Source organism: Bombina bombina, chromosome 1 (assembly GCF_027579735.1).
Source record: "Bombina bombina isolate aBomBom1 chromosome 1, aBomBom1.pri, whole genome shotgun sequence".
In the NCBI taxonomy this organism is placed as follows: Eukaryota; Metazoa; Chordata; class Amphibia; order Anura; family Bombinatoridae; genus Bombina; species Bombina bombina.
Window position 1 is genome coordinate 133,258,766 of NC_069499.1, and position 25,232 is coordinate 133,283,997.

At 42.6% G+C, this 25,232-nt stretch overlaps 1 protein-coding gene across 1 annotated transcript in view; it reads right to left on the reverse strand.

The window, feature by feature from the left end:
• Positions 1-25,232, reverse strand: part of WDHD1 (WD repeat and HMG-box DNA binding protein 1) — a 463,259-nt gene that overhangs the window by 372,815 nt on the left and 65,212 nt on the right. The window contains exons 11-12 of the mRNA XM_053697606.1: positions 16,547-16,733; positions 16,247-16,428 (exon numbers count right to left, since the gene is read on the reverse strand). Of these exons, the coding sequence (XP_053553581.1) occupies positions 16,247-16,428; positions 16,547-16,733 (369 nt within the window). The remainder of the gene's footprint in view (positions 1-16,246; positions 16,429-16,546; positions 16,734-25,232) is intronic.

A 25,232-nucleotide genomic window follows, 5' to 3' on the forward strand; every position in this document is an offset into this window, starting at 1 on the left:
AGGAAGCTGCAAGAGTCCACCCACAGCAAAGCTGCTATATAGCTCCTCCCCTAACTGCCATATTCAGTCATTCGACCGAAAACATGCAGAGAAAGGAAAAACCATAGGGTGCAGTGGTGACTGTAGTTCAAATGAAAAAATTACCTGCCTTAAAGTGACAGGGCGGGCCGTGGACTGGATACACTACAAGAGAAATAAATTTATCAGGTAAGCATAAATTATGTTTTCTCTTGTTAAGTGTATCCAGTCCACGGATCATCCATTACTTATGGAATACCAATACCAAAGCTAAAGTACACGGATGATGGGAGGGACAAGGCAGGTACTTAAACGGAAGTTACCACTGCCTGTAAAAAACCCTTTCTCCCAAAAATAGCCTCCGAAGAAGCAAGGTATCAAATTTGTTAAATTTGAAAAGTATGAAGCGCAGACCAAGACTCCGTCTTGTAAATCTGTTCAACAGAAGCCACATTTAAAAAAGGCCCAAGTGAAAACCACAGCTCTAGTAGAATGAGCTGTAATCCCTTCAGGAGGCTGCTGTCCAGCAGTCTCATAAGCTAAATGAATTATGCTTTTTAACCAAAAAGACAGAGAGGCTGCTGAAGTCTTTTGACCTCTCCTCTGTCCAGAATAGACAACAAACAAGGTGAACGTTTGATGAAAACTGTAGTAGCTTGTAAGTAAAACTTTAAAGCACAAACCACGTCCAATATTGTGTAATAGACGTTCCTTCTTTGAGGAAGGATTAGGATACAAGAATGGAACAACTATCTCTTGAGTGATGTACTTGTTAGATATCACCTTAGGAAAAAACCCAGGTTGGTACGCAGGACTACCTTATCCATACGAAGGACCAGATAAGGAGAATCACATTGTAACACAGATAACTTGGAGACTCTACGAGTCGAGGAATTAGCTACCCAAAAGGAACTTTCCAAGATAAAGATTGATATCTATGGAACAAAAAAGGTTCAAACGGAACTTCTTGAAGAACCTTAAGAATCAGGTTTAAGCTCCATGGCGGAGCAACAGTTTTAAACACAGGCTTGGATCTAACCAAAGCCTGACCAAATGCCTGAACGTCTAGAATACCTGCCAGACGCTTGTGCAAAAAAATAGACAGAGTAAAAATCTGTCCCCTTTTAAGGAATTAGCTGACAACCCTTTTCTCAAAAACATCTTGGAGAAAAGATAATATCCTGGGAATCCAGACTTTACTCCATGAGTAACCCTTGGATTCATAACAATCAGATATTTACACCATATCTATGTTCAATTTTCCTAGAGACAGGCTTTCATGTCTGTATTAAGGTATCAATGACTGACTCGGAGAAGCCATGCTTTGATAACATCAAGCGTTCAGTCTCCAGGCAGTCCATCTCAGATTGATTCTATTTAGATGGTTGAAAGGACCCTGAGGTAGAGGGACCTGTCTCAGAAGCAGAGACCGTGATGGAAAGGATGACATGTCCACCAGATCTGCATACCAGGTCCTGCGTGGCTACGCAGGCGCTGTCAAAAACACCAAAGCCCTCTCCTGCTTGGTCTTGACCTCCGGAGGAAATCCCACTCCCCCGGAAGAAAAGTCTGACGACTTAGAAAATCCACCTCCCAGTTCTCAACACCTGGGATATGGATAGCTGATAGACAAGAGTGAGTCTCTGTCCAGTGAATTATTGTAAGACTTCTAACATCGCTAGGGAACTTCTGTTCCCCCTTGATGGCTGATGTAAGCCACAGTCGTGTATATTGTCCGACTGAGTATGATGTACCTCAGAGTTGCTAACTGAGGCCAAGTCTGAAGAGCATGGAATATCACTCCCAGTTCCAGAATATTTATTAGAAGGAGGGTCTCCTCCTAAGTCCACTATCCCTGAGCCTTCAGGGAGTTCCAGACTGCATCCCAACCTAAAAGGCTGGCATCTATTGTAACAATTGTCCCATCTGACCTGCGGAAGGTCATACCCTTGGACAGATGGACCCGACATAGTCACCAGAGAAGAGAATCTCTGGTCTCTTGGTCCAGGTTTAACAGGGGGACAAATCTGTGTAATCCCCGTTCCTCTGACTGAGCATGCATAGTTGCAGCGGTCTGAAATGTAGACGTGCAAACGGTACTATGTCCCTTGCCGCTACCATTAAGCCGATTTCATTCATGTACTGAGCCACCGAAGGGCGCGGATGGGATGAAAAAACACGGCAGAAATTTAGAAACTTTGACAACCTGGACTCCGTCAGGTAAATTTTCATTTCTACAGAACCTATCAGAGTCCCTAGGAGGGAAACCCTTGAGATTGGGGATAGAGAACTCTTTCCTTGTTCACTTTCCACCCATGTGATCTCAGAAATGCCAGTACTACGTCCGTATGAGACTGGGCAATTTGGATGTTTGACGCCTGTATCAGGATGTCGTCTAAATAAGGGGCCACTTCTATGCCCCGCGGTCTAAGGACCGCCAAAGCGACCCCAGAACCTCCATAAAGATTCTTGGGGCTGTAGATATCCCAAAGGAAAGAGCTACAAACTGGTAATGCCTGTCTAGAAAGGCAAACCTGAAAAACGATGGTGATCTTTATGCATCACAATGTGAGGATAAGCATTCTTCAAATCCATTGTAGTCCTCTATTGACTCTCCTGGATCATAGTTAAGATGGTACGAATAGTTTCCATCTTAAATGACGGAATTCTGAGGAATTTGTTTAAGATCTTTAGATCCAAAATAGGTCTGAAGGTTCCCTCTCCTTGGGAACCACAAACAGATTTGAGTAAAAACTCTGTCCCTGTTCCTCTCTTGGAACTGGATGGATCTCGTACACAATGTAAGAATGCCTCCTTTATCTGGTTTGCAGATAATTGTGAAAGGCGAAATCTCCCCTTTTTTTGGGGGGGAATCTTTGAAATCCAGAAGATATCTCTGGGATATAAATTCCAATGCCTAGGGATCCTGGGCATCTCTTTCCCACGCCTGGGCGAAGAATGAAAGTCTGCCCCCTATAGGATCCGTTACCGGATAGGGGTCCGTTCCTTCATGCTGCCTTGTCTCCAGACCGCCTTGGACTGAGCAAAAATTCCCTCTTGTTTTGCCTTAGAGGAAGAGGATGCCACACCTGCCCTGAAGTTTTTAAAAGGTACGAAAATTAGACTTTTTTTTTTTTTTTTTTTTTTTTTTGCCCTTGATTTAGACCTATCCTGAGGAAGGGCATGACCTTTTCCTCCAGTGATATAAGCAATAATCTCCTTCAAACCAGGCCCGAATAGGGTCTGCCCCTTGAAGGGAAGTTAAGTAGCTTATTTATTAAAGTCACGACAGCTGACCATGATATAAGCCATAGCGCTCTGCGCGCCAGTATAGTAAAAAACAGAATTCTTAGCCGTTAGTCTAGTCAAATGAACAAGGCATCAGAAAACAAAGGAATTGGCTAGCATAAGCTTGTCAAATATATTCATCCAATGGAGTCGCTTAACTGTAAAGCCTCATCAAGAGACTCAACCCAGAACGCCGCAGCAGCAGTGACAGAAGCAATGTATGCAAGGGGCTGCAGGAGAAAACCCTGTTGAATAAACATTTTTTATCCATTGGATCTAAAAAGCACAACTGTCCTCGTCAGAGGTAGTGGTACGCTTAGCTAGAGTAGAAACTCTTCTCTCCACCTTAGGAACTGTCTGCCAGAAGTCCCGTGTGGTAGTAACTATTAGAAAACATTCTTCTAAAAAATAGGAGGGGAAGAGAACGGCACACCTGGTCTATCCCATTCCTTATTAAACAAATTTTAGTAAACCTCTTTAGGTATTGGAAAAACATCAGTACACACCGGCACTGCATATTATTTATCCAGTCTACACAATTTCTCTGGCCCTGCGATTGTACACATTCATTCAGAGCAGCCAAAGCCTCCCTGAGCAACAAGTGGAGGTTCTCAAGCATAAATTTTAAATGTAGAAATATCAGAATCAGGTTAAATCATCTTCCCCGAGTCAAAAAAAATCACCCACAGACTAAGCATATTGTGAGGTAGTATCATACATGGTTCTTAAAGCGTCTGTATGCTCTGTATCTACCCCCAGAGCTAACTGCTTTCCTTTAATTTCAGGTAGTCTGACTAATACTGCTGCCAGAATATTATTCACCACCTTTGCCATGTCTTGTAAAATAAACGCTATGGGCGCCCTTGATGTACTTGGCGCCATTTGAGCGTGAGTCCCTGAAGCGGGAGTCGAAGGGTCTGACACGTGGGGAGAGTTAGTCGGCATAACTTTCCCCTCGACAGAATCCCCTGGTAAAAGAAACGCTATGGGTGCCCTTGATGTACTTGGCGCCATTTGAGCGTGAGTCCCTAAAGCGGGAGTCAAAAGGTCTGACACGTGGGGAGAGTTAGTCGGCATAACTACCCCCACGACAGAATCCTCTGGTGATAATGTTTTTAAAGACAAAAAATGATCTTTATTGTTTAACATGAAATCAGTACATCTGGTACACATTCTAAGATGGGGTTCCACCATGGCTTTAAAACATAATGAACACAGAGCTTCCTCTATGTCAGACATGTTAGAACAGACTAATAATGAGACTAGTAAGCTTGGAAAACACTTTAAATCAAGTTAACAAGCAAATATATAAAACGTTACTGTGCCTTTAAGAGAAACAAATTTTGTCAAAATTTGAAAAACAGTGAAAAAAAGGCAGTAAAACAAACGAAATTTTTACAGTACATGTAATAAGGTAACAGAGCATTGCACCCACTTGCAAATGGATGATTAACCCCTTAATGCAAAAAACAGATAAAAAAAAAAAAAAAAACGACATAGACGTTTTTAAAAACAGACACAACAAACTGCCACAGCCAACAGTGGGAAGCTTCAGTTAACTGTTTCTATGCAAAATTTAAGCCAGCCATGTGGAAAAAACTTAGGCCCCAATAAGTTTTATCACCAAACATATGTTAAAAAACGATTAAACATGCCAGCAAACGTTTTAAAACACATTTTTACAAGAGTATGTATCTCTATTAATAAGCCTGATACCAGTCGCTTTTACTGCATTTAAGGCTATACCAACATTACAGTGTTATCACCAATGTACGTTAAAAAACGATTAAACATGCCAGCAAACGTTTTAAAACACATTTTTATAAGAGTATGTATCTCTATTAATAAGCCTGATACCAGTCGCTAACGCTGCATTTAAGGCTTTACTTACATTACTTCGGTATCAGCAGTATTTTCTTAGTCAATTCCATTCCTAGAAAAATATTTTACTGCACATACCTTATCTGCAGGAAAACCTGCACGCCATTCCCCCTCTGAAGTACCTCACTCCTCAGAATGTGTGAGAACAGCAAATGGATCTTAGTTACGTCTGCTAAGATCATAGAAAAACGCAGGCAGATTCTTCTTCCAAATACTGCCTGAGATAAACAGCACACTCCGGTGCCATTTAAAAATAACAAACTTTTGATTGAAGAATAAACTAAGTAGAAAGCACCACAGACTCTCACGACCTCCTATCTATGTTGAGGCTTGCAAGAGAATGACTGAATATGGCAGTTAGGGGAGGAGCTATATAGCAGCTTTGCTGTGGGTGGACTCTTGCAGCTTCCTGTTGGGAAGGAGAATATATTCCATAAGTAATGGATGATCCGTGGACTGGATACACTTAACAAGAGAAATCTTCATCTATGTCCTGCCTGAGAGTAAATAGTACAACACCGGTACCATTTAAAATAACAAACTCTTGATTGACAGTTTAACACCTCTTCTCTTTACCCTTCCTGCTTAGAGTCAGCAAAGAGAATGACTGGGGGGGTGGAGTTAAGGGGGGAGCTATATAGACAGCTCTGCTGTGGTGCTCTCTTTGCTACTTCCTATCAGGAAGGACAATATCCCACAAGTTAGGATGAATCCGTGGACTCGGTACATCTTGCAAAAGAAATAATATTTCATTATTTTATTTTTTTATAATATAAGTTTTTATTCAGTTTCAAAAGTAGAGGTAGCAATTGGGGACACGCAGGACTCCCGCTCCAAAAAGACATAAGCGTATGGGAAGGACACGCAGGTCCGATTAAAGTTATTGTTAAGACATTGGTAAGTCGGGGAACCCTTCCTTAATGGGAGAAGGGGACTTTAAACCAACTCCCCCAAGGTAAAACTAAGAAATAAAATTTCAGACAGTTGTAGAAATAGAAGACATCAGATTGATACATTTTTCTGTTTCGGAGAAGTCAACATAGATCTGACCATTAGGGAACTCACACTTCTATAGCACAAAACAGCGCCCGGCACACACAGCGCCTAGCACGCACACACAGCGCCTAGCACGCACACACAGCGCCTAGCACGCACACACAGCGCCTAGCACGCACACACAGCGCCTAGCACGCACACACAGCGCCTAGCACGCACACACAGCGCCTAGCACGCACACACAGCGCCTAACACGCACACACAGCGCCTAACACGCACACACAGCGCCTAACACGCACACACAGTGCCTAACACGCACACACAGCGCCTAACACGCACACACAGCGCCTAGCACACACAGCGCCTAGCACACACAGCGCCTAGCACACACAGCGCCTAGCACACACACCACCTATCATATTTCTTTTATAGCTTGCTTGGTATAGATAATCTACATAAATATATTCAAGGTGTATATAAAGCTTAACTGATCAGAACTAAGGATTAAATATTAATTTTTAATAAAAATATTGTTACGTGAATATATAACACGTTTGGAGGTTACTGCAGAGAAAATAATAAATAATATTGTAACCTAGGTTATATCTAACAAAACCTAATTTTAGGGATGCACCGAAATTTCGTCCACCGAAAATTTCGGCCGAAAATGGGCCTATACCATTTCGGCCGAAAGAGGGGAAAACCGGCCGAAAATTGCATGTTCTATTTGAAATTAAATTGACCCCTATGCACCACAAAATCAACCCCTGGCAGCCAGATTTGTATCCCTCTAAGTGTCCTCCCCCGTGCCTCACTGACCGCAATAAGTAGTTAGAAGACGCATCTAAATGTAGCCCCGTGTGGCTGGGTTATTTCTAGGCCATATTCAACTTTAACTACATGCCCCAGAATGCCTTGTGGGTAGAGGGGGTGCGGCACTGTGGGCTGTTCACTAACTTGAAGAAGAGCGGCAGAGTGAGAGAGGGAACTTGCCGTGTCAGATGAAATTTATGACACTTGCCTGCAGAGCCATATAGTTACTTGTAAGGGATCCTCCGGTCAGTGAGTGTGTGAAAGGATCATACGTATATTTACCCTGATCTGGCTCCCTGTCTAACTGTGACTTTATTTGAAAAAGCAGCTCATTGAGTCCTGCACAAATAAAGTCACGATTAGACAGGGAGCCAGATAAGGGTAAATATACGTATGATCCTTTCACACACTCACTGATGAGGATCCCTTACAAGTAACTATATGGCTCTGCAGGCAAGTGTCATAAATTTAATCTGACACGGCAAGTTTACTGTGTAAACAGACAGAGCGGGCTGCAGCGTGGTTTCAATACAAGCAGCTGTTACCTCCTCCTCCTGAGTCCTGCACAAGGAGCTGCTTTTACAAAAGTGTCACAGCCAGACAGGGAGCCAGTCCAGATAAGAATGAATTATATGCAATATGTAGGGGCCGTTTGCACACTGACAGGAGAACTGTAATTGTTTTGGCTACAATCCACAAGTACTGGCAATACGATCTCTTGCATTCCTCTGTGTCTCAGTACCATGCTTAACCCCATGCTGTCTGCTGTGTACCTCAATACAGATTATTATGTGAATATATATGTGTGTGTGTTTGTATGTATATATATATATATATATATATATATATATAAATAATACATGTGTATATATATATATATATATATATATATATATATATATATATAATTAAAAGTCTTAAATTAATAATAAAATTATAGAAAAAAACTGTTTTAAAATCATTTGGGGGAAAAAGTCATTTTCGGTTTCGGCCAAGGGCATCCTGAATTTTCGGTTTCGGTCTAGAATTTTCATTTCGGTGCATCCCTACCTAATTTAGTAAGTAAAACTGCCCTATCTGCATGAAATCAGATAAGGGGGCTCACATTGCACAGCAGAAATCTCAGAAACTCTGCGCACAGAGGCAATAGCCAATAAAAAGAGAACTTTCCAAGATAACAATTTAATGTCAATGTAATGAAGAGGCTCAAACAGAACCGGTTGCAAAACCCGAAGAACAAGATTTAGGCTCCAAGGAGGAGCCCCAGATCTAAAGACAGGTCTGATCCTAATCACAGCCTTAACAAAGTACTGTACGTTTGGAAGCTCAGCCAGTCTCTTGTGCAATAAAACCGACAGGGCCGAAATCTGTCCCCTCAGGGAACTAGCAGAAAGTCCCTTCTCCAGCCCATCCTGGAGAAATGATAAGATCCTGGCAACCTTAACTCTGTGCCAGGAAAAACCCCGCTCTTCACACCAGAATAAGTAGGTCCTCCACACCTTGTGGTAGATACGCAGAGTAACTGGTTTACACCGAGTAACTGACACTCTCAGAGAAACCTCTCTTGGCTAAGACTAAGCGTTCAATCACCACGCAGTCAGCCTCAGAGAATCTAGATTTTGATGAACAAATGGACCTTGTATCAGCAGGTCTCTGCGACAAGGTAACTTCCACGGAGGAGATGAGGACATCCCCACTAGATCTGCGAACCACGTCCTTCGCGGCCACGATGGAGCAATCGGGATTACGGATACCCGCTCCTGCTTGATGCGGGCCACCACTTGAGGAAGAAGCGGTAATGGAGGAAAAAGATATGAGTTTTAACCTCCAGGGCATCTATTAGATCAGCTTGGGGATCCCTCGACCGGTACCTGGGTAGCTTGATATTGAGACGGGACGCCATGATATCTATATCCGGCGTCCCCACTTGCATATCTCTGCAAACACCTTGGGATGGAGAGAACATTCCCCTGGATGGAAGGATTACCTGCTGAGAAAATCCGCCTCCCAGTTGTCCACAACCGAAATGTGGATCGCTGACAGCGAACAGCTGTGGGCCTTCGTCCACTCCAGAATCTGAGATACTTCCTTCATCGCCAAGGAACTTCTCATTCCCCCCCTGATGGTTGATGTAAGCCACCAAGGTTATATTGTCTGATTGGAATCTGATAAACTGGGACGAACCCAGAAGTGCCCAAGCCTTCAAGGCCTTGAAGATTGCCCGTAGTTACAAAATATTGATCAGGAGTCCACAACCCGTGTGCCTTCCTGGCACCCCAAACAGCTCCCCATCTGGATAGGCTTGCGTCCGTAGTCACAATCTCCCAGGATGGTCTTAAGAAGCATGTCCCTCGGGACAGATGATCTAGACAGAGCCACCAAGAGAGTGATTCTCTCGACCAGCTGTCTGATACAATCTGTTGAGACAGATCGTCGTTCCACTGCATAAGCATGCACAGTTGTAAAGGTCTGAGACGGAACCTAGCAAAAGGAATGATGTCCATGCAGAACACCATGAGACCAATCGCCTCCATACACTGGGCCACAGAGGGACTCAAGGAGGTCCTGAGGGCAAGACATGCAAAAAGTTAGCTTGCAACGTCTCTGCTGTGTTAGAAATATCCTCATGGATATGGAGTCTATTATAGTACCCAGAAATTCCACTCTGGTACTTGGGATAAGAGAACTCTTTTCCAAGTTTATCTTCCATCCATGTGATTGAAGAAGACTGAGAAGGGACTGAGAGAATTCTTCCGCAAGACGTAAGGATTGTGCTTGCACCAAAATATCGTCCAAGTATGCGGCTAATGCAATGGCTAGAAGAGCCCCTAGAACCTTTGTAAAGATTCTTTGAGCAGTAGCTTGGCCAAACGGAAGGGCAATGAACTGGTAGTGCTGGTCCAGGAATGCAAACCTCAGGAACTGAAAGTGTTCCCTGTGGTTTGGAACATGAAGATAAGCGTCCTTCAGATCTATAGTGGTCATAAAATGGCCTTCCTGGACCTTATCGTCTCCATCTTGAAGGAAGGGACATTGAGAAATGTGTTTAAGCACTTTAGGTCCAGAATTGGGCGGAAAGTTCTATCCTTTTTTGGGACCACGAAAAGGTTTGAATAAAAAACCAAACCTCTTTCTTCGATAGGCACCGGGACAACAAAAAATTGGCTGGCTCCTTAGCATAGATGCCTTCTTTTTCAAATAAAGATAGCAAGAGAACGAAGAAAAAGTGATAATAGGAGTAAATTAGAAAGTTGCTTAAAATTGCATGCTCTATATGAATCTCATCTTGTTCTATTTTAGGAAGCCTGAGGGAGGGGGCTAATAGCGCAGTCTTGCTATTAGAAGAAAATAAAATCTCTTTGTATGTACTAATCGTAAAGGGGGTTAAAGTAGACAACCCAAGGTATTGATGAAGGCCCATTATAGTATATTTGATGTCACTAATTGGCCGCCAAATACAATCAAACACATTTTTGTAACCTTTGGGTTGTAAAAGTTTTGATAGGGCCCATTTGTTTAGAAAAAGCAGACATGCTTTTATTATTTTATATATACCGGTTACCCCTTACCCTTTCCACCTCCATTCTCCAAGTGATCAATAGTCTTCTGTAGTGTACGGCACCACCTCTCCAAACCATATGTTTCTGTAGCGTAGGGCCCCCTTCGCTTCCTTCAAAACAGTTTTTTTACTGCAGTGTAGGAAACCTCGCCCCTCCCTCCACCAACTTCCCTCCCACTCTGCACCAATGGAAGTACTGTGTGATGCATTGCCTAGTATATTGTGTGTAGAAGTATCCCTTTTCCCCCCCCTCAAATCTGGTCACACTATGTTAACCCATTCAAAAAAATAAATTCAGTATGCACACCCACCACAATTAGAGGCATGACAACCCCCAACACAGTTAACCCCCCAAACCCCCTCCTGTGGTTAGACACCTATGTGCTGGAACACCAACACCACTATTAGTCATAGTCACAAACCCACAACCACCAAAGAAAGGAAGAAAGAAAAGAGAGAGCAAGAAAAATAAAAACAGAATTTATGCTTACCTGATGAATTGCTTTCTCCAACGGTGTGTCCGGTCCACGGCGTCATCCTTACTTGTGGGATATTCTCTTCCCCAACAGGAAATGGCAAAGAGTCCCAGCAAAGCTGGTCACATGATCCCTCCTAGGCTCCGCCCACCCCAGTCATTCGACCGACGGACAGGAGGAAATATATATAGGAGAAACCATATGATACCGTGGTGACTGTAGTTAGAGAAAATAATTCATCAGACCTGATTAAAAAACCAGGGCGGGCCGTGGACCGGACACACCGTTGGAGAAAGCAATTTATCAGGTAAGCATAAATTCTGTTTTCTCTAACATTGGTGTGTCCGGTCCACGGCGTCATCCTTACTTGTGGGAACCAATACCAAAGCTTTAGGACACGGATGAAGGGAGGGAGCAAATCAGGTCACCTAAATGGAAGGCACCACGGCTTGCAAAACCTCTCCCCCAAAAATAGCCTCCGAAGAAGCAAAAGTATCAAATTTGTAAAATTTGGCAAAAGTGTGCAGTGAAGACCAAGTCGCTGCCTTACATATCTGGTCAACAGAAGCCTCGTTCTTGAAGGCCCATGTGGAAGCCACAGCCCTAGTGGAGTGAGCTGTGATTCTTTCAGGAGGCTGCCGTCCGGCAGTCTCATAAGCCAATCGGATAATGCTTTTAAGCCAAAAGCATAGAGAGGTAGAAGTCGCTTTTTGACCTCTCCTTTTACCAGAATAAACAACAAACAATGAAGATGTTTGTCTGAAATCTTTAGTAGCCTCTAAATAGAATTTTAGAGCACGGACTACGTCCAAATTGTGTAACAAACGTTCCTTCTTTGAAACTGGATTCGGACACAAAGAAGGTACAACTATCTCCTGGTTAATATTTTTGTTGGAAACAACTTTCGGAAGAAAACCAGGCTTAGTACGCAAAACCACCTTATCTGCATGGAACACCAGATAGGGCGGAGAACACTGCAGAGCAGAAAACTCTGAAACTCTTCTTGCAGAAGAAATTGCAACCAAAAACAAAACTTTCCAAGATAATAACTTAATATCTACGGAATGTAAGGGTTCAAACGGAACCCCTTGAAGAACTGAAAGAACTAGATTTAGACTTCAGGGAGGAGTCAAGGGTCTGTAAACAGGCTTGATCCTAACCAGAGCCTGAACAAATGCTTGAACATCTGGCACAGCTGCCAGTCTTTTGTGAAGTAAAACAGATAAAGAAAGGATAGAATCTTAAGAATTTTTGTCTTGTTCCATGGGAATCCTTTAGATTCACACCAACAGATATATTTTTTCCATATTTTATGGTAAATTTTTCTAGTTACAGGCTTTCTAGCCTGAATCAGAGTATCTATTACAGAATCTGAAAACCCACGCTTTGATAAAATCAAGCGTTCAATCTCCAAGCCGTCAGTTGGAGGGAAACCAGATTCGGATGTTCGAATGGACCCTGAACAAGAAGGTCCTGTCTCAAAGGTAGCTTCCATGGTGGAGCCGATGACATATTCACCAGGTCTGCATACTAAGTCCTGTGTGGCCACGCAGGAGCTATCAAGATCACCGAGGCCCTCTCCTGATTGATCCTGGCTACCAGCCTGGGGATGAGAGGAAACGGTGGGAATACATAAGCTAGGTTGAAGGTCCAAGGTGCTACTAGTGCATCTACTAGAGTCGCCTTGGGATCCCTGGATCTGGACCCGTAGCAAGGAACCTTGAAGTTCTGACGAGACGCCATCAGATCCATGTCTGGAATGCCCCATAATTGAATTATTTGGGCAAAGATTTCCGGATGGAGTTCCCACTCCCCCGGATGGAATGTCTGACGACTCAGAAAATCCGCTTCCCAATTTTCCACTCCTGGGATGTGGATCGCAGATAAGTGGCAGGAGTGATCCTCCGCCCATTGAATTATATTGGTCACTTCTTTCATCGCCAGGGAACTCCTTGTTCCCCCCTGATGATTTATATATGCAACGGTCGTCATGTTGTCTGACTGAAACCTTATGAATTTGGCCTTTGCTAGTTGAGGCCAAGCTCTGAGAGCATTGAATATCGCTCTCAGTTCCAGAATGTTTATCGGGAGAAGAGACTCTTCCCGAGACCATAGACCCTGAGCTTTTAGGGATTCCCAGACCGCGCCCCAGCCCACTAGGCTGGCGTCGGTCGTGACAATGACCCACTCTGGTCTGCGGAAGCTCATTCCCTGTGACAGATTGTCCAGGGTCAGCCACCAACGGAGTGAATCTCTGGTCTTTCGATCTACTTGAATCGTCGGAGACAAGTCTGTATAATCCCCATTCCACTGTCTGAGCATGCACAGTTGTAATGGTCTTAGATGAATTCGTGCAAAAGGAACTATGTCCATTGTTGCAACCATCAATCCTATTACTTCCATGCACTGCGCTATGGAAGGACGAGGAACAGAGTGAAGTACTTGACAAGAGCTTAGAAGTTTTGATTTTCTGACCTCTGTCAGAAAAATCCTCATTTCTAAGGAATCTATTATTGTTCTCAAGAAGGGAACTCTTGTTGACGGGGACAGAGAACTTTTTTCTTTGATCACCTTCCATCCGTGAGATCTGAGAAAGGCTAGGACGATGTCCGTATGAGCCTTTACTTTTGACATGGACGACGCTTGAATCAGGATGTCGTCCAAGTAAGGTACTACTGCAATGCCCCTTGGTCTTAGAACCGCTAGAAGGGACCCTAGTACCTTTGTGAAAATCCTTGGAGCAGTGGCTAATCCAAATGGAAGTGCCACAAACTGGTAATGCTTGTCCAGAAAAGCGAACCTTAGGAACTGATGATGTTCTTTGTGGATAGGAATATGTAGGTACGCATCCTTTAAATCCACGGTAGTCATAAATTGATTTTCCTGGATAGTAGGTAGGATCGTTCGAATAGTTTCCATTTTGAACGATGGTACCCTGAGAAATTTGTTTAGGATCTTTAGATCCAAAATTGGTCTGAATGTTCCCTCTTTTTTGGGAACCTCCTCATACGAAGATTCTTTACTGAGCGATTTTTCTAGTTCCTCGAACCAGAAACACGCTGCCGTAGTGACAGGAACAATACATGAAATTGGTTGTAGAAGGTAACCTTGCTGTACAAAAATCTTTTTAAGCAAACCCTCTAATTTCTTATCCATAGGATCTTTGAAAGCACAACTATCTTCGATAGGAATAGTAGTGCGTTTGTTTAGAGTAGAAACTGCCCCCTCGACCTTGGGGACTGTCTGCCATAAGTCCTTTCTGGGGTCGACTATAGGAAATAATTTCTTAAATATAGGGGGGGGAACAAAAGGTATGCCGGGCCTTTCCCACTCTTTATTTACTATGTCCGCCACCCACTTGGGTATAGGAAAAGCGTCGGGGGGCACCGGAACCTCTAGGAACTTGTCCATCTTACATAATTTCTCTGGAATGACCAAATTGTCAAAATCATCCAGAGTAGATAACACCTCCTTAAGCAGTGCGCGGAGATGCTCTAATTTAAATTTAAATGTCACAACATCAGGTTCAGCTTGATGAGAAATTTTTCCTGAATCTGAGATTTCTCCATCAGACAAAACCTCCCTCATGGCCCCTTGAGATTGGTGTGAGGGTATGTCAGAACAGTTATCATCAGCGTCCTCTTGCTCTTCAGTGTTTAAAACAGAGCAATCGCGCTTTCTCTGATAAGTAGGCATTTTGGATAAAAGATTTGCTATGGAGTTATCCATTACAGCCGTTAATTGTTGCATGGTAATAAGTATTGGCGCACTAGATGTACTAGGGGCCTCCTGTGTGGGCATAACTGGTGTAGACACAGTAGGGGATGATGTAGTATCATGTTTACTCCCCTAATTTGAGGAATCATCTTGGGCAATATCATTATCTGTGGCATTACTGTCCTTACTTTGTTTGGACACTATGGCACAATTATCACATAAATTTAAATGGGGAGACACATTGGCTTTCATACATATAGAACATAGCTTATCTGATGGTACAGACATGTTAAACAGGCTTAAACTTGTCAACAAAGCACAAAAAACGTTTTAAAATAAAACAGTTACTGTCACTTTAAATTTCAAACTAAAAAAAACTTTATTACTGAATATGTGAAAAAGTATGAAGGAATTTTAAAGCATTAAAAGTATTGCACACCAAATTTCAGAGCTTTAACCCTTAAATTAACGGAACCGGAGCCGTTTTTACATTTAACCCCTATACAGTCCCAGCTATATGCTTTGCTGAGACCCAACCAAGCCCAGAGGGGAATACGATACCAAATGACGCCTTCTATAAGCTTTTTCAGTGATTCTTAGCTCCTGACACATGCATCTGCATGCCTTGCTCTCCAAAAACAACTGCGCATTAATGGCGCGAAAATGAGGCTCTGTCTATAACTAGAAAGGTCCCCATCTGAAAAAGGCGTCCAACACAGTGCCTGCCGTTTTTCTAAACGTTCCCCAAGATGATAATACCAATTATTAGTTAGAATCTGCATAATATGCCTAGTAAAGCAATCGTTTTAGCCCAGAAAAATGTCTACCAGTTTTTAAGCCCTTTTTGAAGCCCTTTATTCTTTTATGTTTAACTAAGAAAATGGCTTACCGGTCCCCATGAGGGGAAATGACAGCCTTCCAGCATTACATGGTCTTGTTAGAAATATGGCTAGTCATACCTTAAGCAGAAAAGTCTGCTAACTGTTTCCCCCAACTGAAGTTACTTCATCTCAACAGTCCTGTGTGGAAACAGCAATCGATTTTAGTTACTGTCTGCTAAAATCATCTTCCTCTTACAAACAGAAATCTTCATCCTTTTCTGTTTCAGAGTAAATAGTACATACCAGCACTATTTTAAAATAACAAACACTTGATAGAAGAATAAAAACTACATTTAAACACCAAAAAACTCTTAACCATCTCCGTGGAGATGTTGCCTGTGCAACGGCAAAGAGAATGACTGGGGTGGGCGGAGCCTAGGAGGGATCATGTGACCAGCTTTGCTGGGACTCTTTGCCATTTCCTGTTGGGGAAGAGAATATCCCACAAGTAAGGATGACGCCGTGGACCGGACACACCAATGTTGGAGAAAAGACATTTATTGCAGATTAGTACGGATTTTGCCAGTGGAGTAGTTTTTGTTTTTTCCCCTCTCTCAATAGATATAAAAATATATACAAATACACATTTTTGGACTGCCATACAACTCAAGATTTACCATGAATCTGTGCATGAGATGTGATGGTGTAGATCCAGATTGGAAAGGTTTTTGCTGTGGAGTTGGCACTGGCCCATTATAAGAAGGCTTTAAAGCAGCAGCAGGAAATTCTTGAACACTGCTCTTATCATCATCTACCCCTCCCAGCTTTTCATTTACACTTGGTTTCAAAGATGGAACATCTAGAACAAAAATATATAGATTTTTAGGAAACTAGTTGTGTATAAATAAAAATACAAAAAGTATCACTTATCTTACATTCAACATATGGCTTTTACAATAGGTGCGACATTATTATACCTAGTGAATTATCATCATCCAGTATACCGCCTCTCTGCCTCGGTCGCCCAGAAATTGGCATGAGGTCGTCGTCATCCTCAATGCCAGTAATTCCATCATGATCAATCATGTCTCCATTCAGAAAATCTTCATTGTCATCATCTCCATCAAAGAGCTCATCATAATCTTTGGTTGTTGCACTTGGAACCTAGGAAAAATAAATAGACGTAACTTTTACATTGTAAAAAAGCTGCAATGAAACTGTTCAAAAATTTTAATTGATTCCATGTGTAGTATTTTTTCAAAAGGTATTTAATCCCAAAAATATTTCCCCATAAAAGGCACAGTAAAAAAAAACAAAAAAAACTTACAATGTACTTTTACAAATTACCCTGCATTTCTATTAAAGGGCCATAATACCCAAATGTTTAAACACTTGAAAGTGTTGCAGCATAGCTGTAAAAACATAATTTATGTAAGAACTTACCTGATAAATTCATTTCTTTCATATTAGCAAGAGTCCATGAGCTAGTGACGTATGGGATATACATTCCTACCAGGAGGGGCAAAGTTTCCCAAACCTCAAAATGCCTATAAATACACCCCTCACCACACCCACAATTCAGTTTAACGAATAGCCAAGAAGTGGGGTGATAAAAAAGTGCGAAAGCATATAAAATAAGGAATTTGAATAATTGTGCTTTATACAAAATCATAACCACCACAAAAAAAGGGCGGGCCTCATGGACTCTTGCTAATATGAAAGAAATGAATTTATCAGGTAAGTTCTTACATAAATTATGTTTTCTTTCATGTAATTAGCAAGAGTCCATGAGCTAGTGACGTATGGGATAATGATTACCCAAGATGTGGATCTTTCCACGCAAGAGTCACTAGAGAGGGAGGGATAAAATAAAGACAGCCAATTCCTGCTGAAAATAATCCACACCCAAAATAAAGTTTAACGAAAAACATAAGCAGAAGATTCAAACTGAAACCGCTGCCTGAAGTACTTTTCTACCAAAAACTGCTTCAGAAGAAGAAAATACATCAAAATGGTAGAATTTAGTAAAAGTATGCAAAGAGGACCAAGTTGCTGCTTTGCAAATCTGATCAACCGAAGCTTCATTCCTAAACGCCCAGGAAGTAGAAACTGACCTAGTAGAATGAGCTGTAATTCTCTGAGGCGGAGTTTTACCCGACTCAACATAGGCAAGATGAATTAAAGATTTCAACCAAGATGCCAAAGAAAACATAATTTATGCTTACCTGATAAATTCCTTTCTTCTGTTGTGTGATCAGTCCACGGGTCATCATTACTTCTGGGATATAACTCCTCCCCAACAGGAAATGCAAGAGGATTCACCCAGCAGAGCTGCATATAGCTCCTCCCCTCTACGTCAGTCCCAGTCATTCGACCAAGAATCAACGAGAAAGGAGTAACCAAGGGTGAAGTGGTGACTGGAGTATAATTTAAAAGATATTTACCTGCCTTAAAACAGGGCGGGCCGTGGACTGATCACACAACAGAAGAAAGGAATTTATCAGGTAAGCATAAATTATGTTTTCTTCTGTTATGTGTGATCAGTCCACGGGTCATCATTACTTCTGGGATACCAATACCAAAGCAAAAGTACACGGATGACGGGAGGGAAAGGCAGGCTCATTATACAGAAGGAACCACTGCCTGAAGAACCTTTCTCCCAAAAATAGCCTCCGAAGAAGCAAAAGTGTCAAATTTGTAAAATTTGGAAAAAGTATGAAGTGAAGACCAAGTTGCAGCCTTGCAAATCTGTTCAACAGAGGCCTCATTCTTAAAGGCCCAAGTGGAAGCCACAGCTCTAGTGGAGTGAGCTGTAATTCTTTCAGGAGGCTGCTGTCCAGCAGTCTCATAGGCTAAACGTATTATGCTACGAAGCCAAAAAGAGAGAGAGGTAGCAGAAGCTTTTTGACCTCTCCTCTGTCCAGAGTAAACGACAAACAAGGAAGAAGTTTGGCGAAAATCTTTAGTTGCCTGCAAGTAGAACTTGAGGGCACGAACTACATCCAGATTGTGTAAAAGACGTTCCTTCTTTGAAGAAGGATTTGGACACAAGGATGGGACAACAATCTCTTGATTGATGTTCCTGTTAGTGACTACCTTAGGTAAGAACCCAGGTTTAGTACGCAGAACTACCTTGTCTGAGTGAAAAATCAGATAAGGGGAATCACAATGTAAGGCTGATAACTCAGAGACTCTTCGAGCCGAGGAAATAGCCATTAAAAACAGAACTTTCCAAGATAACATTTTTATATCAATGGAATGAAGGGGTTCAAACGGAACACCCTGTAAAACGTTAAGAACTAAGTTTAAACTCCATGGTGGAGCAACAGCTTTAAACACAGGCTTGATCCTAGCTAAAGCCTGACAAAAGGACTGGACGTCTGGATTTTCTGACAAACGTCTGTGTAACAAGATGGACAGAGCTGAAATCTGTCCCTTTAATGAACTAGCTGATAAACCCTTTTCTAAACCTTCTTGTAGAAAAGACAGTATCCTAGCGATCCTAACCTTACTCCAGGAGTAACCTTTGGATTCGCACCAGTATAGGTATTTCCGCCATATTTTATGGTAAATCCTTCTGGTAACAGGCTTCCTAGCCTGAATTAGGGTATCAATAACCGACTCAGAAAAACCACGTTTTGATAAAATCAAGCGTTCAATTTCCAAGCAGTCAGCTTCAGAGAAGTTAGATTTTGATGTTTGAATGGACCCTGTATCAGAAGGTCCTGTCTTAGAGGTAGAGACCAAGGCGGACAGGATGACATGTCCACTAGATCTGCATACCAAGTCCTGCGTGGCCATGCAGGTGCTATTAGAATTACTGATGCTCTCTCCTGTTTGATTTTGGCAATCAATCGAGGAAGCAGCGGGAAGGGTGGAAACACATAAGCCATCCTGAAGTTCCAAGGTGCTGTCAAAGCATCTATCAGAACTGCTCCCGGATCCCTGGATCTGGACCCGTAGCGAGGAAGTTTGGCGTTCTGGCGAGACGCCATGAGATCTATCTCTGGTTTGCCCCAACGTCGAAGTATTTGGGCAAAGACCTCCGGATGAAGTTCCCACTCCCCCGGATGAAAAGTCTGGCGACTCAAGAAATCCGCCTCCCAGTTCTCCACTCCCGGGATGTGGATTGCTGACAGGTGGCAAGAGTGAGACTCTGCCCAGCGAATTATCTTTGATACTTCCATCATTGCTAGGGAGCTTCTTGTCCCTCCCTGATGGTTGATGTAAGCTACAGTCGTGATGTTGTCCGACTGAAACCTGATGAACCCCCGAGTTGTTAACTGGGGCCAAGCCAGAAGGGCATTGAGAACTGCTCTCAATTCCAGAATGTTTATTGGAAGGAGACTCTCCTCCTGATTCCATAGTCCCTGAGCCTTCAGAGAATTCCAGACAGCGCCCCAACCTAGTAGGCTGGCGTCTGTTGTTACAATTGTCCAGTCTGGCCTGCTGAATGGCATCCCCCTGGACAGGTGTGGCCGATAAAGCCACCATAGAAGAGAATTTCTGGTCTCTTGATTCAGATTCAGAGTAGGGGACAAATCTGAGTAATCCCCATTCCACTGACTTAGCATGCATAATTGCAGCGGTCTGAGGTGTAGGCGTGCAAAAGGTACTATGTCCATTGCCGCTACCATTAAGCCGATCACCTCCATGCATTGAGCTACTGACGGGTGTTGAATGGAATGAAGGACGCGGCATGCATTTTGAAGCTTTGTTAACCTGTCTTCTGTCAGGTAAATCTTCATTTCTACAGAATCTATAAGAGTCCCCAAGAATGGAACTCTTGTGAGAGGAAAGAGAGAACTCTTCTTTTCGTTCACTTTCCATCCATGCGACCTTAGAAATGCCAGAACTAACTCTGTATGAGACTTGGCAGTTTGAAAGCTTGAAGCTTGAATTAGAATGTCGTCTAGGTACGGAGCTACCGAAATCCCTCGCGGTCTTAGTACCGCTAGAAGGGCACCCAGAACCTTTGTGAAGATTCTTGGAGCCGTAGCCAATCCGAATGGAAGAGCTACAAACTGGTAGTGCCTGTCTAAGAAGGCAAACCTTAGATACCGGTGATGATCTTTGTGGATCGGTATGTGAAGGTAAGCATCCTTTAAATCCACTGTGGTCATGTACTGACCCTCTTGGATCATGGGTAAGATTGTCCGAATAGTTTCCATTTTGAACGATGGAACTCTTAGGAATTTGTTTAGAGTCTTTAAATCTAAGATTGGCCTGAAAGTTCCCTCTTTTTTGGGAACCACAAACAGGTTTGAGTAGAACCCTTGTCCTTGTTCCGACCGCGGAACCGGATGGATCACTCCCATTAATAACAGATCTTGTATGCAGCGTAGAAACGCTTCTTTCTTTATCTGGTTTGTTGACAACCTTGACAGATGAAATCTCCCTCTTGGGGGAGATAATTTGAAGTCTAGAAGGTATCCCTGCGATATGATCTCTAGAGCCCAGGGATCCTGAACATCTCTTGCCCAGGCCTGGGCGAAGAGAGAGAGTCTGCCCCCCACTAGATCCGGTCCCGGATCGGGGGCTCTCGGTTCATGCTGTCTTTGGGGCAGCAGCAGGTTTCCTGGCCTGCTTGCTCTTGTTCCAGGACTGGTTAGGCTTCCAGCCTTGCCTGTAACGAGCAACAGCTCCTTCCTGTTTTGGTGCAGTGGAGGTTGATGCTGCTCCTGTTTTAAAGTTCCGAAAGGGACGAAAATTAGACTGTCTAGCCTTAGCTTTGGCTTTGTCTTGAGGTAGGGCGTGGCCCTTACCTCCTGTAATGTCAGCGATAATCTCTTTCAAACCGGGCCCAAATAAAGACTGCCCCTTGAAAGGTATATTAAGTAATTTGGACTTAGAAGTAACATCAGCTGACCAGGATTTTAGCCACAGCGCCCTACGTGCCTGTATGGCGAATCCTGAGTTCTTAGCCGTAAGTTTGGTTAAATGTACTACGGCCTCCGAAATGAAGGAATTAGCTAGTTTAAGGACTCTAAGCCTGTCCGTAATGTCGTCTAGCGTAGATGAACTAAGGTTCTCTTCAAGCGACTCAATCCAAAATGCTGCCGCAGCCGTAATCGGCGCGATACATGCAAGGGGTTGTAATATAAAACCTTGTTGAACAAACATTTTCTTAAGGTAACCCTCTAATTTTTTATCCATTGGATCTGAGAAAGCACAGCTATCCTCCACCGGGATAGTGGTACGCTTAGCTAAAGTAGAAACTGCTCCCTCCACCTTGGGGACCGTTTGCCATAAGTCCCGAGTGGTGGCGTCTATTGGAAACATCTTTCTAAATATTGGAGGGGGTGAGAACGGCACACCGGGTCTATCCCACTCCTTAGTAACAATTTCAGTTAGTCTCTTAGGTATAGGAAAAACGTCAGTACTCGCCGGTACCGCAAAGTATTTATCCAACCTACACAGTTTCTCTGGTATTGCAACGGTGTTACAATCGTTGAGAGCTGCTAAGACCTCCCCTAGTAATACACGGAGGTTCTCCAATTTAAATTTAAAATTTGAAATATCTGAGTCCAATCTGTTTGGATCAGAACCGTCACCCACAGAATGAAGCTCTCCGTCCTCATGCTCTGCGAGCTGTGACGCAGTATCAGACATGGCCCTAGCATTGTCAGCGCACTCTGTTCTCACCCCAGAGTGATCACGCTTGCCTCCTAGTTCTGGTAATTTAGACAAAACTTCAGTCATAACAGTAGCCATATCTTGTAATGTTATCTGTAATGGCCGCCCAGATGTACTAGGCGCCAAAATATCACGCACCTCCCGGGCGGGAGATGCAGGTACTGCCGCGTGAGGCGAGTTAGTCGGCATAACTCTCCCCTCGCTGTTTGGTGAAATTTGTTCACATTGTACAGATTGACTTTTATTTAAAGTAGCATCAATACAGTTAGTACATAAATTTCTATTGGGCTCCACCTTGGCATTGGAACAAATGACACAGATATCTTCCTCTGAGTCAGACATGTTTAACACACTAGCAAAAAACTTACAACTTGGTTATAATCTTTTTTAGCAAAAAACGTACTGTGCCTCAAAGAGGTACTAACGATTAAATGACAGTTGAAATAGTGAACTGAAAAACAGTTATAGCATCAAACTTTAAAACAACAAAACTTTTAGCAAAGGTTTGTTCCCATTAGTAAAATAACAATAATTAAATTTGACATAAAAAATACAAAGCAACGTTTTTATTCACAGTCACTATAAGAATTCTCACAGCTCTGCTGAGAGAATTTACCTCCCTTCAAAGAAGTTTGAAGACCCCTGAGATCTATCAGAGATGAACCGGATCATGCAGGAAAAATAAAAGTAATTGACTGGTATTTTTTGATGCGTAGCAAAGAGCGCCAAAAACGGCCCCTCCCTCTCCCACACAGCAGTGAAGAGAAACGAAACTGTCACAAATAAATCAAAAAAACTGCCAAGTGGAAAATAATGCCCAAATATTTATTCACACAGTACCTCAGCAATGTAAACGATTCTACATTCCAGCAAAAACGTTTAACATGATAAATAGTTATTAAAAAGGATTAGTGACCTTTAACAGAGTAGTTCCGGTGAAATACCATCCCCAGAATACTGAAGTGTATACATACATGTCATTTTAACGGTATGGCAGGATTTTCTCATCAATTCCATTCAGAAAATAAAAACTGCTACATACCTCAATGCAGATTCCTCTGCCCGCTGTCCCCTGATCTGAAGCCTTTACCTCCCTCAGATGGCCGAGAACAGCAATATGATCTTAACTACTCCGGTTAAAATCATAGTAAAAAACTCTGACAGATTCTTCCTCAAACTCTGCCAGAGAAGTAATAACACGCTCCGGTGCTATTTTAAAATAACAAACTTTTGATTGAAGTCATAAAAACTAAGTATAATCACCATAGTCCTCTCACACATCCTATCTAGTCGTTGGGTGCAAGAGAATGACTGGGACTGACGTAGAGGGGAGGAGCTATATGCAGCTCTGCTGGGTGAATCCTCTTGCATTTCCTGTTGGGGAGGAGTTATATCCCAGAAGTAATGATGACCCGTGGACTGATCACACATAACAGAAGAAATGGCAGAAGCTTTCTGGCCTTTCTAGAACCGGAAAAGATAACAAATAGACTAGAAGTCTTTCGGAAAGATTTAGTAGCTTCAACATAATATTTCAAAGCTCTAACAACATCCAAAGAATGCAACGATTTCTCCTTAGAATTCTTAGGATTAGGACATAATGAAGGAACCACAATTTCTCTACTTATGTTGTTGGAATTCACAACTTTAGGTAAAAATTCAAAAGAAGTTCGCAACACCGCCTTATCATGATGAAAAATCAGAAAAGGAGACTCACAAGAAAGAGCAGATAATTCAGAAACTCTTCTGGCAGAAGAGATGGCCAAAAGGAACAAAACTTTCCAAGAAAGTAATTTAATGTCCAATGAATGCATAGGTTCAAACGGAGGAGCTTGAAGAGCCCCCAGAACCAAATTCAAACTCCAAGGAGGAGAAATTGACTTAATGACAGGTTTTATACGAACCAAAGCTTGTACAAAACAATGAATATCAGGAAGAATAGCAATCTTTCTGTGAAAAAGAACAGAAAGAGCAGAGATTTGTCCTTTCAAGGAACTTGCGGACAAACCTTTATCTAAACCATCCTGAAGAAACTGTAAAATTCTCGGTATTCTAAAAGAATGCCAAGAAAAATGATGAGAAATACACCAAGAAATATAAGTCTTCCAGACTCTATAATATATCTCTCTAGATACAGATTTACGAGCCTGTAACATAGTATTAATCACAGAGTCAGAGAAACCTCTTTGACCAAAAATCAAGCGTTCAATCTCCATACCTTTAAATTTAAGGATTTCAGATCCTGATGGAAAAAAGGACCTTGTGACAGAAGGTCTGGTCTTAACGGAAGAGTCCACGGTTGGCAAGAGTCCATCCGGACAAGATCCGCATACCAAAACCTGTGAGGCCATGCCGGAGCTACCAGCAGAACAAACGAGCATTCCTTCAGAATCTTGGAGATTACTCTTGGAAGAAGAACTAGAGGCGGAAAGATATAGGCAGGATGATACTTCCAAGGAAGTGATAATGCATCCACTGCTTCCGCCTGAGGATCCCGGGATCTGGACAGATACCTGGGAAGTTTCTTGTTTAGATGGGACGCCATCAAATCTATTTCTGGAAGTTCCCACATTTGAACAATCTGAAGAAATACCTCTGGGTGAAGAGACCATTCGCCCGGATGCAACGTTTGGCGACTGAGATAATCCGCTTCCCAATTGTCTACACCTGGGATATGAACCGCAGAGATTAGACAGGAGCTGGATTCCGCCCAAACCAAAATTCGAGATACTTCTTTCATAGCCAGAGGACTGTGAGTCCCTCCTTGATGATTGATGTATGCCACAGTTGTGACATTGTCTGTCTGAAAACAAATGAACGATTCTCTCTTCAGAAGAGGCCAAAACTGAAGAGCTCTGAAAATTGCACGGAGTTCCAAAATATTGATCGGTAATCTCACCTCCTGAGATTCTCAAACTCCTTGTGCCGTCAGAGATCCCCACACAGCTCCCCAACCTGTGAAACTTGCATCTGTTGAAATTACAGTCCAGGTCGGAAGCACAAAAGAAGCCCCCTGAATTAAACGAT